At 37.7% G+C, this 16,334-nt stretch overlaps 2 protein-coding genes across 3 annotated transcripts; one reads left to right on the forward strand and one right to left on the reverse strand.

Annotated features, from left to right (window-relative positions):
• Positions 1-853: 853 nt before the first annotated feature.
• On the reverse strand, positions 854-12,529 carry rad9b (RAD9 checkpoint clamp component B; the record flags this gene model as incomplete). Its single annotated transcript, XM_081348561.1, has 10 exons — positions 854-1,181; positions 2,386-2,683; positions 5,199-5,300; positions 5,414-5,478; positions 9,819-9,925; positions 10,288-10,394; positions 11,036-11,135; positions 11,357-11,471; positions 11,710-11,847; positions 12,518-12,529. The coding sequence occupies 10 exons, from the start codon at positions 12,527-12,529 to the stop codon at positions 1,005-1,007; spliced, it is 1,221 nt and encodes a 406-aa protein (XP_081204687.1). The 3' UTR covers positions 854-1,004.
• On the forward strand, positions 5,987-16,307 carry srrd (SRR1 domain containing). 2 transcript variants are annotated; one of them, XM_081348227.1, is made up of 8 exons: positions 5,987-6,032; positions 13,361-13,476; positions 13,708-13,748; positions 13,828-13,991; positions 14,076-14,174; positions 14,243-14,394; positions 15,773-15,818; positions 15,931-16,258. In XM_081348227.1, coding segments are annotated over exons 2-8 (699 nt in total). In that variant the 5' UTR covers positions 5,987-6,032; positions 13,361-13,474; the 3' UTR covers positions 16,126-16,258. The 2 variants fall into 2 exon arrangements, with proteins under 2 accessions (XP_081204353.1, XP_081204352.1); XM_081348226.1 differs by lacking the exon at positions 5,987-6,032 and having other exon boundaries at positions 13,094-13,476; positions 15,931-16,307.
• Positions 16,308-16,334: the final 27 nt, after the last annotated feature.

A 16,334-nucleotide genomic window follows, 5' to 3' on the forward strand; every position in this document is an offset into this window, starting at 1 on the left:
GGCAGTGTGAATGAAGCAAAATCAAACAATCCTGGGACAAATCCCTGGACACATTATCCGTGTATTTTCCGGAATCTCCATGTGAAAGGGGCTTAAATGACACTCTTCAGCCTTAAGGCTTCCATTTCTTTGCAGTTCAATGTAACTGCAAGTTTTCCTACATTTTGTGCTCAATTTAGGTGTAAATTGCATGAGAGTCTGAAATAGTGCAGTCAACAAAACCAGTAGTTATGGTCGTGATGCTGACGTCATGAGCATGAACTAATGTGATAGCGATCAGTTGAACAGTCACATTAGGAGCTCAAATGCCTCTTCATGGGGAGCGAAATTAAGTTATTCTGGTTTGCCCGGCTGTCAAACTTAAAAAAGTAGACCAGTTTAAGCTTCTCCCTAACATATTTTTTCAATTCAACAGTTGAGCGAAAAACACAAGGATTTCTCTGTATAATGCGGCGAGGTATGTTTGCAATACCAGTAATTGCTGCAGGCTTATATAACAATGCTTTTTCAAGCAGCATTTTAAAGCAGTGAGTCAAATCTTCCTCTGACTCATTTGGTGGACACAAAGAACATGGAGTCCTTCAGTCCTTGAGAATGTTGTTTGTTTTAAAAAGTTTTCACTTATCTTCCCCACAGTGACGAACTCCTCTGAACTGTGTGTTTATGTAGGTAGACATTCCTCAGCAACAGAAAGTGAATCTTGCCCCACTTTGCCTCTCTGAAACTTTACTGTTGTCACATAGTTTTCCTTTTATCTCTCCAAGAACAGTTTGAACACACAAAATATGTATTATACATTACAAAGATGTTCATGTAAGAACCAAAAACTAGCTTGCACACTTTTACACACATTAATAAAATAATACAAGTTGTGCATTAACGTGCCTTGAGGAAGCCCTTCCAATTGAACATTTATATTAAACTTTGAACTTTTTTGTAAAAGATAACATATAACCACAGAAAATATGCTGTTTTGTCTTCATAATGTACTGGGTTTATGTAGGCTACATCCTGCAGTAACGTCCATGCATTCTCTGCTTCAGATTAGCTGAAGGTGCTACCTGTGTCTCCTCTGATCCTCCGTCCTCCTCTGTGTCACTGCCACAAACCAGGCTGGGCAAATCTGCAGTGTTACCGTCCCCTCCATCAGTCAGCACAGCCCCGAAGAGCAGGGAGCGCATCTAGAATGAGACCCTCAAGTTGTAAATGCAAACATCTGAGGAATTTTGACCTAAATGTAGCTTGATCATTCGACGAAATTGGTGTTTTGTGTCCCTCAGTTACATACATGTAAATAAATATATATATATATATTGAACCTAGAAAGACTTTTGGTTTGGACACACTTGACTGACTGAATCTTCCTGAAACCGTTTGATCTAAATGCTTCTGCTTTTTACCTGAAATTAATAGTTTTGCAGACAAATGTGTTTTAAAAACATTAACTTCTTTAATGACTAAAAACAAAATTACTATTTTAATTTACCCTATAAAGCCAAAGACCTTATGTCTCTAAATTATGATTGAAATGTTGCTGTAAAAACTGCAGCACATAATCTTCTACATGCCTTCTGTAATCTGATTGTTTATACTCTTTTACCGAGTAAAAAAACCTTTTAGAATAATTGTAAAAACGTCCCCCTTCAGCTTGTGGTTCATGTGTTTTTTTTGCTATGAAATCTTTATATAAGGATAACTTTTACATTGTTAGTAATATTTTTTAGAAAAATCGTGTTAAAATGTGAGTATCAAATATGATCCATCAGGCCTTTGAGGAAGAAGGTCTGATCATTCATCTCTCAGTCATCATTGTATGTATGTTTTGCCTATAAAAAAAAAACTAGAGCTTTGATCATAAAACTAAGCATTTAATTATCAAATATCATCTTACTAAGACTTATTATTGGTATATACTTATTATATACAGATATTTACATGCATTTTATGTAAGTAGTCTGCTATCCTGTTATAAAGATCTCACTAATTTACATTACAAGCATCAGATTTCATCTTATGTTTTGGCCATATAAATATCAGCAATTGCACCAAATTTCATATTTTGTTTCTCAGTTTGGGAAACTGACGTGTGTTTTTTGTTCCTCGAGTCTATCAGACTATATGAGCCATGAAAGCCTGATGCATCAAATAGGACACATATGACAAAACTCTAAATGTAAGAAATAGAATAAAACAAAAAACATTGATGAGTTGGAGCAGGTTGTGAAGGAAAAAAATTGTTGGTCACTACATAATTTTCATAATTCCATTAGTGCAACTCAGTTTTAACGATTTTGCTATTATTTGAAAATATGGAATTAGAATTTAGGCTATAAATCTGATAATGCCACAATGCAATTTATTGTTTGTCTGCTAAAAGACTCTAACCTTAAATGTGGCTGGTGTTACTGGTGTAGTCAAGGCCGATTCAGGCTCAAAAGTGGGTCTTGGCAGGATCTCTCCAGGTGCATGAAGCTGAATCATCTTCCTCATGTGAAGGGCTGGATTGAACACTTCACTGCCCTGGCTGGAGACCACACGTTCCCCATCAGCAATGCACACTTCTGCTTCCATGGGGCCTTCACTTATGGAGACTTCAGCAATGCACACCTCTGCCTCCATGGGGCCTTCACTTGTGGAGACTTCGGCTGTGGAGGTCTTTGGGATTGTAACAGGACAGTCATCCCTAGAACACACAAGTCAAGTCAACTCACATTTATTTATAAAGCGCTTTTTAGTTTGTTGCTGCTAAAACTATGTTTCAATCATTTAAACATGCCCGTTGTTTGTTATTCTTTTTCATTTTTTTCCAAACAAGCAATTCAACAGAATAGACTCTCTTCTGCCCCCACCAGCTCTGGAGCATGACGTTAATGTGGTGTAAAGCATATCAAATTGACTCTCTGAAGTTTGTTGATGTTTGTTAAAGCGTAACTCTCGCCAAAATGCAACCTAGGGTCTTTTTGTGAATCTACCTGAGGCAAATCTTCATTTAAAAGCATGATTAGGATGGAAACGCCACTTTTAAGATTGACCGTATTTTCGTTTTTGGTCATATTGCCTTTGAATGGGAGTGCTTGGGGCACGACTATGATAGCATCAAAATCGCTATTTTTAAAACACTAAGAAGGCTCGACACAACATGAAAATTTGCTCAAAGTATCACCAGGGGCTCTACACGAACTCCAGCATTGAGAACATTGTTTGTGTACACAGAGTTTACTAAAAAGAAAGATTTTGAACAACTCACTGTGTTTCCGTCCGCCGGCATTTTGTCAGTCAAAAATAGTCGATCTCCGAATGCGAATGAACTGACTCTGAATTTTAGTATTGCTTCTTATATGAGGATCCTTTTTCAAATACAAGGTCAATATTGATTTTCACTAATGACAAAACAACAAATCATCCATGAATTTATATGGAACTAAGCTTTAGGAGCTTTCCATCTCCTCCCTGTTACGTTGCATTCGGAGATCGACTATTTTTGACTGACAAAATGCTGAAAACTGACAATTTGACCGAAAACGAAAATACAGTCAATCTTAAAAGTGCCGTTTCCATCCTAATTATGCTTTTATGCCTCGGGTAGATTCACAAAAAGACCCTTGGTTGCATTTTGGAGATAGTTACGCTTTAACTTGGTTGAATTGCAATACCCAAGAATTTGTATAATAAAACATCCGTACAACTTTTTTATGTGTGCCTGTAAGTAAAGAGTTTGCAGCACAGCCTGAGTGATGTAAGTGCTATGGGTAAACGAAACACGTGCAGGAATGTGTGAGGGACAGCAGAGGCAACAGAGAAAAGGGGACGAATCACACAGTGACAGTGGGGGAGTGTGTGTGAAGGACAGATGAATGCATGTCTCTGAATATGTGAATTGCTCCACAGGGGGCAGGGCTATACTATGTTCAGATTTGTCTCTGTACCAGAACTAAGGCTCACGTGACAAACGTTCAACTACAACAACTCTTTCAACTTACTCAGGAAGATCTGTTTATCTACTCCACAATGAGGGCACTGTTTAGTCAAAATTATTTAATTTAATCAAAATGAAAATTCTGCCATCTTTTACTTGACCTCATGTTGTTTCCAAACTCGTACGAGTGTCTTTCTCTCTGCTGTCTGCATCCATTCAAATATTTATGGTGTCATTTTGAGCTTAAAAGTTTCCTCATTCAATTCATTATATGTTAAAGAGTGGCCTTTTGTGGTTCATAAATTCCTATTCTATTCCTAGGATGAATTGTTCCTTTAAAAAAATCATCTCCTCGTGATCAGTCCCTTGTTTCTCCTCCTTTGTAAATTGCATTAGATTAAAAAATGTACTAAATAAATGTATGTGTTTTTATATCATTATTATTATTTTATAATTATATAATATTTATCTTTATTATATAATTTTTTTTGTAGTGTTCAAATAATTAACAATCATTTTCATCCAAACAAGAATCAACATAAATGGCCTTGTTGTTGGATGGTAGACTTTGTCTTTACACTAAACAGCTCTGTTGACATCTAACATATGCAAATAAGCCCTTTGCCCTTTTAAAATCAAGAGATAAAAAAAATCAAGACTAGTTGTTTATTTAAGCTTTCACTAGCATGAATTATTGCACGTTGGCTGTATAAACAGTCAGCGGTGACGTAGTAGTGCACGCAACAGTTGACCCAGATGTTTGTTTCTGCTTGAGACTAACACACAGAACCACTGACACTGATACAAGCACAAACTCTACAAGGAGGCGGGCAAATTCAGTGACATCACTGCCCAGACTGGAAGAGTTACAGTGATAGATTAGAGAGAGACAGGCCAGCATGTATATATGTAAGCCGAGGTAAACTAGAGAACTAAAGCCGTCACTGAACTCGGCTGCTGTCTTGGTGCTTATGGACAAGGCTCTATGTCTCAGTGGTTTTGCATTTGCATTGCACCTAAAATTTGAAATTATAGGAAAGAGACTGTATGAAATAAGGTTACGGGGTGGAATTTTCTTGCTATTTGGGAGGGCCAGAGTCTTCTTAAAAATAAATGTATATTCTGTTTCAGAATTTAAATCATGCAGGTTTAGAACAACATGAAGGTTAAGTAAATGATAAAATGAAATGTTCCTTTAAGAACATCAGTCCATCATGAAAATACAAAGTCTGTTGTGAACGTACAGTATATGCATGTGAATATGAGGGTTAAAATGAAATACCCAGGTGCAGGTTGAGATGGACTTTCGAGGTTTGGATCCGTTAAGGTGGACAACACAACATGGGCCTCCAGCGTCATGTCTTTTACAGAGAAGGATACAGGCCTGAAAGCGTTCAGAATCATTCAACTAACAGCTATAGTTGGTTAGTAGCTAAAAATATGACTTTATGCTAAATATATGTGGGTTTGGTATTGAAAACAAAATAAAAGACTTACTGTCCAGCAATACCAAACTGACAAGATATTGGTAGACCATAAGCCTCAGCAAAGGACAGCAGCCCCTAAAAGCAATTTAATAAATAATTATTTTCATTATATATATATATATATATATATATATATATATATATATATATATATATATATATACATACTATACACACACACACACACACACACACACACATGCACAATACTGAATAATTAAGACCTGCCCAAACAGATTTGTACAGCGTTTTATACACCAGGAACACACTGATCTGAACACACTGATCCGAACTGACCCCGTTTAAGACTGCATGAGGAGAAGGTCAGTCATGTGTGTCCAGACCACAGTGTGCTGTCCAGTGCTGTAACTCTTTGTGACAGGTTATCTGGTTCGAATCCAAGCATCTGCCCCACTGCATCAATGACTGACACAAATACACTGTGGCCTGCCAAGAAGTTACGCCACTGACACAGCCAAAGCGCGTACGTGAAAGGGGTCGGTACTATCAGGGCATAATCCAGTGCCACGAGATCTCCCTGGATATCAAGGTCAAAGGTTGAGCTTAGAGAATACAAAATTAACTTGTGTTTATAGTTTATCTTGGATACATTACAATTCCAAAATCACGTAAGTGATCATCGAGCATGATTGTAGTTTCATGTTTTGTCTTTTTTTTTTTTTTCAACGTTTCGTATTTTTTAGAAGTGTGTAATCCAACTATTCAACTAACTAATTATTTTATTTTATTTTTTGAGAAAAGTAATATTGCTGATTACAGTTTTTTCCAATTGCTAACACACTAAAATGACATGCACAGCACAGTTATTTAAACTGACACACAGAGAGCAAAACCTCTTCTCAAGTCTCCAAAAGTCTAAACACATTTTCTGCTTTACACCAAGCGGCAACCTCCCCGTCTCTCTCTTGAAACCAACACGGAAGTGAGTTAAACTGCAATTCATTGACTGGCCGCTTGGCCTGGCTGCAGAAGTGAGTCAAATCTGTATCTCCCTCATGTTAAAATTACCAACTTTACAGCAGAAAAAAATATGTTTACAGCCTGGATCTCTATGTGGCTTTGGTCTATACAGCTAATTGTGCCCTTCATAACAACTGTGAGGGGTTGAATTATTTTATAACTCGTCCGTTTAGTTGATTAATATTTAAATTTAAGGGTGTGGCCAGTGGCCACTTGAGTGACAGATGGATTGCCGCTGTCAGTGCTAGCCGTTTGTCTGCTGTTACTAGCCGTCACCTCAGCAATGTTAGCTGCTGAACTTGCCATCTCTGCTGTGTTTGTGCTTTTTTTCGGGATTATTTCATACAATTTAATACTTGGGTACAAAGCCCACGTCTTTGGATTTCGTCGTTATCGTTCGAGACAACAACCAGCGCTGTATTTCAGTTGTTTTCCTCCGTGAACCTGTACTAATGGATGTCTGACAATTTCGTTGCTTTTGGGGGTTTTCAAATTTAAAACGTCAATACATGCTCGTTCGTTCTGCTCTCACGGAACAGATGGATTATAATATGCTTATGTACCGTCAGATGAAATCATGCGGGCGTCAGCGCTTTCTCCGTCCATGCAATAAATGCACATGAATGAGCGCGGATTTTCTAGCGCATTTACTTGCTCTTCAAAGGCAATATATCTATGGTTTAACCCATTTGAGAGACGGCCAAAATCAGAATCTAAAATGGACTGAATAAGCTCTCTACGAACTTGAGTGATGCCGCGCTGACGGACCATGAAAGAGTGACGGACATGTATGCACATAAATCACTGTCACACACAAACACTCTCGAAGTAATACACAGTCTCACTTGTAGCCATGTCTTTTAACTATTATAATATTTCGAAGGGCAAAAATAGGAACGTTTAATTGGCTTTACATCATCAGCTAACTCGATCACGTCGAGCTAGGTGATTTCAGATAGCCAGGCTCCTCAGCTCCACTCACGCCCCGCCTGTTTGCCTATTTTCTGTTATCCGGGAGTGACGCAAGGCCAAGATGGCGACGGCCGGCTCCGCCCACTTTAGGCTTCGCCCTGTCCCAAATGGCGCACTTCATGCGGACTTTCGGTCTCGTGGACTTGAATTGCGCGTGCTCGCTGAGTCTACGAGTCCGTAGGCTGTCCCATTCAGCATTTTACCGCTCTGAAGTGTGCTCAGCAGCGCCCCCTTTGTGCCCTTGAAGCGGTCTTCCGCGAAGCCCGCATAGATGTAGGCTTCACGCACTTTAACTACCCAGGAATCCTTGCGAAAGGCCAATCAGACAACAGATGGGAGGAGATTTTACTCACGGATAATTGTTGACATGGCTGAGAAGAAAATATTACGGTTTTTATGACCTAAATGCACATTTTACCAGTTGTTACCTACAGTTTATACAAACATTATGGTCATTGACCAGTGGTTGATGTCTCAAACATAATAATAGTGCGTTTAATAATACGATCGCATTATGATTCATTAAATAAATAGATCCGAATGTCAGGGCTTTACTGAGTCATATGTAAACTTAGTATTAAATATTGAAACCTGTAAATTGAAAAAAATTATGTTTAAATTATGTTTTAAAATTGTAAGTTCAAATGGAACATTATGTAGCCTATTATTACAACTGTATACATCATTTAAATAAGCATGATATATCTATTTTTTAATGCCCTGGTGATATGCACAACATCAAAATATAGAACTGTAAAATTAGGCTGTGTAGTTGTGATGGAGATAAGACGTCGGAGCGCAAAAATGTGATTTCTCCTGTCCAACAATAACCAGACTATTATTTCCGGCGTGCCGATCGAGTCTGTCCCAAAAATACCTCTCAATGCGCCCTCGTGGACTCGCGCCAAGGGCCCTATAGGTCTGCACTACATGACGTCACCAAAGTGTGGACTCTGAGGAAGTCCACAAGTCCGGAGTGTGCCATTTGGGACAGGGCCAAAAATGCTCTTCAGAAACCTACGGGTGACGTCACGGACACTACGTCCATATTTTGAATTGAGGGGTTTTGCCCATTGAGTGTGTTTTTTTATTTGTGTGTAGAGTTCTGAGAATATGAGGCATGCTTTCAGAAAATGTGTGTAAAAACTGTAGTATTATGGCAAAGCATACTAAAGATGAGAGTGCTTTTCATAATGCCCAACAGTGTGTAGTTAGTTAGACACAAATCTGGTAATATGAATGAAGTGTGCGCCATTTCGTGCAAAAGTTTGATTTTGATAATGCTATGTGTAGTTTTGGTTGCAGTGCTTCATTTTGCAGGATATATGAGGTATTTTGCAGTTTGGGTGTGTGGTTTTGTGAATTGTGTTAAGTATTTTGATAAAACCAGCCTAGTTTGCAAAATTGTGTTAGCAATTGGAAAAAACTGTAATGCAGATTACCACAAAATAAATAAAATAGCACACCTGGATGCAAGTAAAGGGGGCCTTATTATGCTTCTTTTTTTTTGTTTACATGTTCAACTTTCTTTAGAGTGTAATGATGCTGTTTGTGCATGAAAAATGTCTGCAACGTTACAAAGTCACTCCAAAGTGAGTTATTCTCTATAATAACTGAACTCCCTGAAACGGCTCCATTGTAGTCATGAGTTTTCTTCCGGGAACGAACATTCGGTGTTGTAAAGTTTTGTGCTCGTGCACGGCTGCACGCAAAGTCAGAGCTGAAGAAAAAGCTAGCTCAAAACATCACAACACCCTCCCCCTGTCGGTGATTGGTTGGAACACTATTTGTTTTGGTTTTGAGTGTTTGGCTAAACCATTTGTTTTTGTGTGCAGATCTCAGAGCCTAGGCTGCCTACAGAGACGCGTTTTTTTGATGGCATGCTTATGGGGCGGGCAGCTAGCGGATCGTTAGGAAAGATTAGATGAATGTGATAAAAATATTTTTGGGCCTGAAATCACTGATACCACCTTTAAGGGACGGGAAATTTCAGAAATACACTCGAAGTGGTTGACCAATCACAACACACTGATCCAGCCGACCAATCAGAGCACTTTGAGCTTTTCGGAAGGAGGAGCTTCATAGAAACATTAACTAAACAGAGCATTACTGACAGAGGAGTTGTAACAATGTAAAATATGTGAAAATATTCACATTAAAAAAATATTCACCCAAAAACAAAATCAAGACTTTGAAAAAAGGTCATAATAGCTCCCCTTTAAAAGTTGGAGTACGTTCAGTTCACATGCATGACACACTTTCTGTGAACTCGCCTGAGTGAATATGATCGCACAGCGACTACATTGCAGGACAGAAATAAGTGGCAATAAATACGGAAAGATCCTCATGCACTGATCAGATCACACATCATATAAAACATTCTGGCATGTGGACACTAACACCTCACCTCGACACATATCCTGCGTATTTAAGTGGTAAAACATGTTGTACTGGACGCTCACCCTCAGTTCTTTTAGGCAAAAGGTCACGGCTGAATCCTCTCCAACCTGGAAATAGTCGAACTCATCTGGGTGCAGCATCAGCTCTGTGTTCATGCCGTTAATACAACCTGATATCAAACAAACAAGATCTAATTAATGCAGGAACACAATGTTTAAACATCTGAGTATACAGGAGCTCTAGTATACATTAAGTCTAAATACATGTAGGTTGCATGCAGATCTGAATTTATGTAAATTAATCTCCTCTCCATCAAATATAAATGTAATACTAGCTAACTGAATACCGCAGATTATTTAGATAGTAAGTGAAGCAATGAAAAACACACCGCACATTTACTTTAGTGAGTGTCATCCATTAAATGGCTACTTTCATTTGGTGTTAAAATATTTTAATACTTATATATTTAAAATTAATGTTAATGCTATATACTGCAAGAATGGTAGTATACTTTTAAAAACACAGCCTTACCATTTTCTTCCTCATAAAAGGTCTTCAACGCTACTTTATAAGAGGAAATGGAAAGAGTGACCTCTTCTTGTGAGATCGGGAAATGCACTACAATGTCGCCTAAAAGTCTGACACGAGAACAAAAATGGTTTGAAGTCAGCTTATGATTTGGACTATCCTACTAAAAATAAAACGTTAACAATTTACAATGTGCTTGTTAAAGCATTAGCTAACATTAACTAACAGTTGAGTAATACATTTGTTACAGTATTGCTAACGTTATGATTGTTAGTTCATGTTAGTTCAGGTGCATTAAATAATACTAACAGATGCAACTTTTGATTTTAGTAGTAGGTCATGTGTGTGTGTGTGTGTGTGTGTGTGTGTGTGTGTGTGTGTGTGTGTGTGTGTGTGTGTGTGTACTTGTACAACTATCTTTGTGAGGACCAGTTTGAGTTTTAGACCATTGGAGTGAGGACAAAGAGAGTAAAGTGAGGACATTTTGGCCGGTCCTCACTTTCTGAGAGCCTTTAAAGGCCTGTTTGAGGGTCAAGACTTGGTTTTAGGGATAAGGTTATAATGAGGTCAAGGGTCAGGGTTCGGGTTAGGCACTTAGTTGTGATGGGTAAGGTTAGGGTAAGCGGCTAGAGATTGCATTGTGTCAATGAATGTCCTCATAAAGATAGATGTACAAGAAATGTGTGTGTGTGTGTGTGTGTGTGTGTGTGTGTGTGTGTGTGTGTGTGTGTGTGTGCGTGCGTGTGTTTACTTGGACTGGGCCTTCAGGACATTTGGACAGAGGTGAGCTGGGAACACGGCCTGCAAAGCTTCACTTTCCTGATACCCCAAATTATGAGTCTTGGTTATTCCTAAAATACACACAAGTGCCAACATCTTGATTAGAACAAATGTGATAAGTTGTGATGAATTATGCAATATGGAAATGATTTCTAGCATCTCATCATCACAGAAGAGAGTCCAGTTGAAGTGTGCTGACACCCTGTGACTACAACCGCCAACATCAATCTGTTCATCCCTCTGTCAACGCATTACCAGCTTCAATACATATTTCACATGCAAATGAACCAACCGTGTCTGCAGTGAAACTGAAATATCACCCTGCAGTCTGGGATATTGATGGTTATCTCACATCTATCCACACTTCGCTCTCTCCACGCAACACAGCGGAACAGGGGAAGAACGCTCTGAAAATTATTTTTTAAAAGCATACAGTAACCAGTAAATACTGTGCATGAATAATACTGATGGATATGAGGGTATTTATATCACCGGTTATAATAATGCTTTATTTTAAAACATGTTATTAAATAACATTCCATATTGTGTTGTTTTGTTTTTTGCATTTAACAGAATACAAAAGATGTTCAGTAATAATAACATTGACCAAACCTTCAAGACTTAAATTAAACTTATGTTTAGTACCTTTATGTTTAGTTTACATTTTACAGCATCACAATCTTTCTGGGTGTCTGGATCTGGAATATACTTCTGGAAGAACAGAGGAGTGAAGTAGAAACAGGCATAAGCCGACTGAGATGAGTTGACTGTCCTTACAGCCAACTATAGATGAGAGAGAGAGAGACAGAAAGAGGGAGAATTAGAAATGACAGACAAAATAAATAAGTTAGTAACACTTTTAAAATAAGGTCCCAGCAGTCTGCATGAACTAACATTAACTAACAAAGAGAAATGCATTTGTTACAGTATTTATTAATGTTGTTAAAATTAGTTATTAAAATACAACTGATCATTGTTGGTCATGTTAGCTCAGGTGGTCCATTAAATAATATTAACAGATAGATTAGTACATGTTTAAATTAACATTAACTAAGATTACTAAATGCATTAGAAGTATTTTCATTGTTAGTTAATGTTAATTAATGCCAACAACTGGAACTTTGTTGTTAAGTGTTACCAACAAGTTTACACACTAAAAGATTGTGTCTTAAAACCTGCCTAGTGTCTGATGTCTAATGTGTGTGTGTGTGTGTGTGTGTGTGTGTGTGTGTGTGTGTGTGTGTGTGTGTGTGTGTGTGTGTGTGTGTGTGTGTGTGTGTGTGAGCCTAACGTTACCCCTTCCTCCAGTGGATCCAACCATATTTCTTCACCAATTCTTGACAGAGCATGAACTGCTTTTCCAAATACTAAAAACAGTAACGTTAAACAGAGGTATTTATAAACAAATGAAACGGGGAGATTGTAGATAATATCGAGTAAAAATGTGTCATACCTTTAATGCCATTGCCTTCAATGATACACTTCATTTTATTTTCCTTCGTTCAATAACTTATTTACCGCAAGAAGATTAGACACGAAACTACCTAATCTCATTATTCATATAAAGCAAATATTCTGACAGGAAACATTGAGAATTTAGAGAATAAAAACTATAAAACGTTTTTCCTCAGATTTCCTCAGTGCTTGCGAGCGGGAAAGAAGCGAGCGCGCGCCATCTAGTGTCCGACAAACACGCGCGCGCTACTGATGATCTCAAGTTTATTTAGGATTTTATTGAGTTTAATAATATAATATAATATACCTGAAAACGTTCAACAGGGAATAAATACTAACCTTTCCACAAGTTACAAAAAAAAATAGACCATCAGAACGGAAAGTAGTGGACGTGTGCATAAAGATTCACAAGAATAAACCAACATACAAATGTATCATACACACATGTATCTCTTGATTAGAAAATATATATATATATATATTTTATTAGCGTCTTAACAATTTGTGCCATTTTAAAAATGTGTTGTATAAAGCATAGGAACTGTATATATTGAGAACAACGGCCGACCGGAACGATTAAATCGTAACACATAACACTCAAATGGTTGTCTGAATCATAGATATCATATGATATCTATGTGTCTGAATGTACATATGAACATCTCAGCTGCTATAAGTTTATAAGAGAGTCGTTTACACTATTCAAATACAAAATGTGTTCATATGGAAGCCGACTGATCCTCACTTAGTTTGATCACGTATTGCGTGCAGTCTGACCGTAAATTGTCTTATTCTGGGTAAAGAGGTTTTGACTGTTATGGCTTGTAATGATGAGTGGCAGGTAGCAGGGCGTCGTAAAGGAGCTGCTAGAAGAGGACAACATCCTTCAAACCCAAAACTAGACTCACACCAGGTGTCTGACTGCAAACTGGACAAACAGAAGTTGACAAACGCCATGTGAGAGTTTATCTGTCATGTCAAATCCAAGCAGTGACTCTGTTAGACATTTATACCATTAGGCTATATTCTTTTAAATACATTGGAGTTCCATGTAAATAGGAAAGTACATTAATCTGGTAATCAATCATATAACTATCTGATACCAGTACTTTTTTATGTTATGTAATTATGTTAAGGTTTGTATTCATATTGTCTGCAAGCTCTCTGAAAAGTTCTACTCCTTCACAGGAATGAACTGAGAGGAGAAAACGTCTGGATGGAATGGAGAGGTGATGTCGAACTACTGCAGTACGGGCCATACATTTAAAAATAATATACTAATTACCACATTCGCATCTCCACCTCCAGATCTCCTGTCCAAGCGTCTTCTTTCCAATGCTTCTGGGTCTTCAGATCTGAATGGAGATGCGTCTCTTCAGCACTGTGTGTGTTATGGTTTGGGTAACTTTGCTTCTTGTGTATCTGCCCGATACCAGCTAGCAATGTTGTTACTGCTTCTAGAGACGCTCCAGGTATACAATTTTCATTTATATGATATGATATGTCCAATTAAGCATTGTATTTTTAATGCAATTAAGTTTGTAATGCTTTCTCAGATTCCAGTGGGCAGTTGCAGTGTGTATGATCCGGTGTTTTCTGCGTCGGAGTGTGATGCTCTCAAAAAGCTTGGCTTCACCGTGCTGACTGAAAATGAGGTGCGTCACACATACTGTCAATATAGTTTTGTTCTGCTCTCAAGTTTATAGCATTGTTTTCCTAACAGGAGGGAAAGCGCCCAGTTCATCAACCCACCCTGTTCTACCTGATGCATTGTGGGAAGGCTCTGTACAACAACCTGCTGTGGAGAAACTGGACGCCTCAGACATTGCAAAAAATTATTATAATTGGCAACCGTTTTCATGGCATTCAAGAAAGGTAGGTGCCTAGACTTATAATACACACGTCCTCACTATTTCAGCTCTCAGCAAACCAGGCTCTTGCCCAACATCAGTGTGAGCATAAATGTTTATTAAAACAAAGGGTGAAGCAGCTCCTTGTTAAGGCACATGGTTTTACAATTAAAGGGATACTTCAGCGATTAGCATTAAGCTTTGTATCAGTAAAACCCGGTAGTATTTTCAAATGACCGTGCTTCCCTCCCTCATGTCCCCCTGAGACGAGAGATTTCTGTATTGTGTGTCTGGAAAAAAAAACTCAGATGACGCAAAAATCGTCATTTATCGTCATCTGAGTCTCTTCTGTCCAGAGGCGAGAGACTCCAGCCAGTAGGAGGAGCTCGTCCCGCATGTCTTCAACCCGCCCATAGGGGGATCTCACGATAAAACACCGTCTTTTCAGTGTCAAGTCGACTAGTAGCCTAGTTATATCATTTCTCCCGATACTGCCCTCTGTAACCGGTAGGCGTGGCTTGGGCGTGTCCTCGTAGGGCAGCGAAGCAAGTGCATTCTGGGAGTTGTTGTCTTTCATCCACATGAGCCAAAAATAAATTTTCAGGCTTTTCTCAGTCTAGAAGGCACCAACTTCTAAAATAATTTCACATTTCTACTACATAAATGACCCAATTTAAATACACATTCATCTTTCCAGCGGTGAAATATCCCTTTAAATGTTCAGCAAGCACTTTATGAGTGTTGCATTCGGCTGTCCACACACTGCATCTCATATAAATCTCTAACTACAAGATTATTATCATTAACTAAAACCATAAAAAAACATGCTATGTGCACTTGATATAAAATAAATGTTAACTGAAATAAATAAAAAAAACTTTATTCCAGCTTATTGTCAAGGTAACATTATTCAGTTCTTGATATACTAAAATAACTAAAGCTGAAATTAAAATTAAATAAATCAAACTGAAATTAAAATTTCTTAAAATTAATGTATTAAACTAACAAGCAATAAATTTGTTACAGTATTTATTAATCTTTGTTGATAAAAATCCAGCTTTTCATTGTTTGTTCATGTTAGTTTACGAATGTTAACAAATACATCATTTAATTTCCATAATGTATTAGTAAATGTTGAAATTAACATTAACTAAGATTAATAAATACTGTTGGAAGTATTGTTCATTTTTAGTTCATGTTAACTAAAGTCAACTAATGAAACTTTATTATAAAGTGTAATCAAACTATTAAATAACACTATAATAATATCATTTATAGAATATAAAAAAGAAACACTGCTACAAGTTTAGTATTTACTACTTTATGCTGCTGAAAAGGCAAAATTGTGTGTATGTTTAACCAACCGAGTGTTTTATTCATGATGTCTGTAATTTTCTTCTTAGGATGCTTCAGAGAGAGTTTGAGAGAGACTACAGCTTCCTTTCAAATGTAACTTTGACTTTTATTTACAGTACACCTTTACAATTCATGCATTTTTATGAAGAGAGAATTGTCTGATGAAATGTCAATTGAATGTCTTTGTTCTGTTCTTTCGTTTTAGGTGACAAGTGTGTGTGACGAGACGCCGCTTCCCTGCGCACCGCGCTTCATGGATGTGTTCAATGACACGGCGCTCATTCAATTCCCTCTGGAAAAGCTGAACAAACTGCCAGAAACCATGTGGATTGAGCCTTCAGAGCCACTGTACCAACACTGCCAAGATCTCGAGATCATCCAGAGAGAGAGAAAGAGCTGAAAACATCACTACTTTAAACATTGCTTATTTTTGTTACATTTTACTAGTTCGTTTCCAGTTTCTTCTTGTATATACATTTGTTTTTTTTATTCAAATAATAAAAATAAGATTTTTTTTTTTAAGTCTTAAAGAGGAACTGTGTATTTTTTGCACCACTAATGTCACCAAGATGGCGATGGGGGAAACTACGAAATGAAGAAAGCTCAATG

The sequence above is a fragment of the Scardinius erythrophthalmus genome (genome assembly GCF_964197995.2).
Source record: "Scardinius erythrophthalmus genome assembly, chromosome: 20".
Classification (NCBI taxonomy): Eukaryota; Metazoa; Chordata; class Actinopteri; order Cypriniformes; family Leuciscidae; genus Scardinius; species Scardinius erythrophthalmus.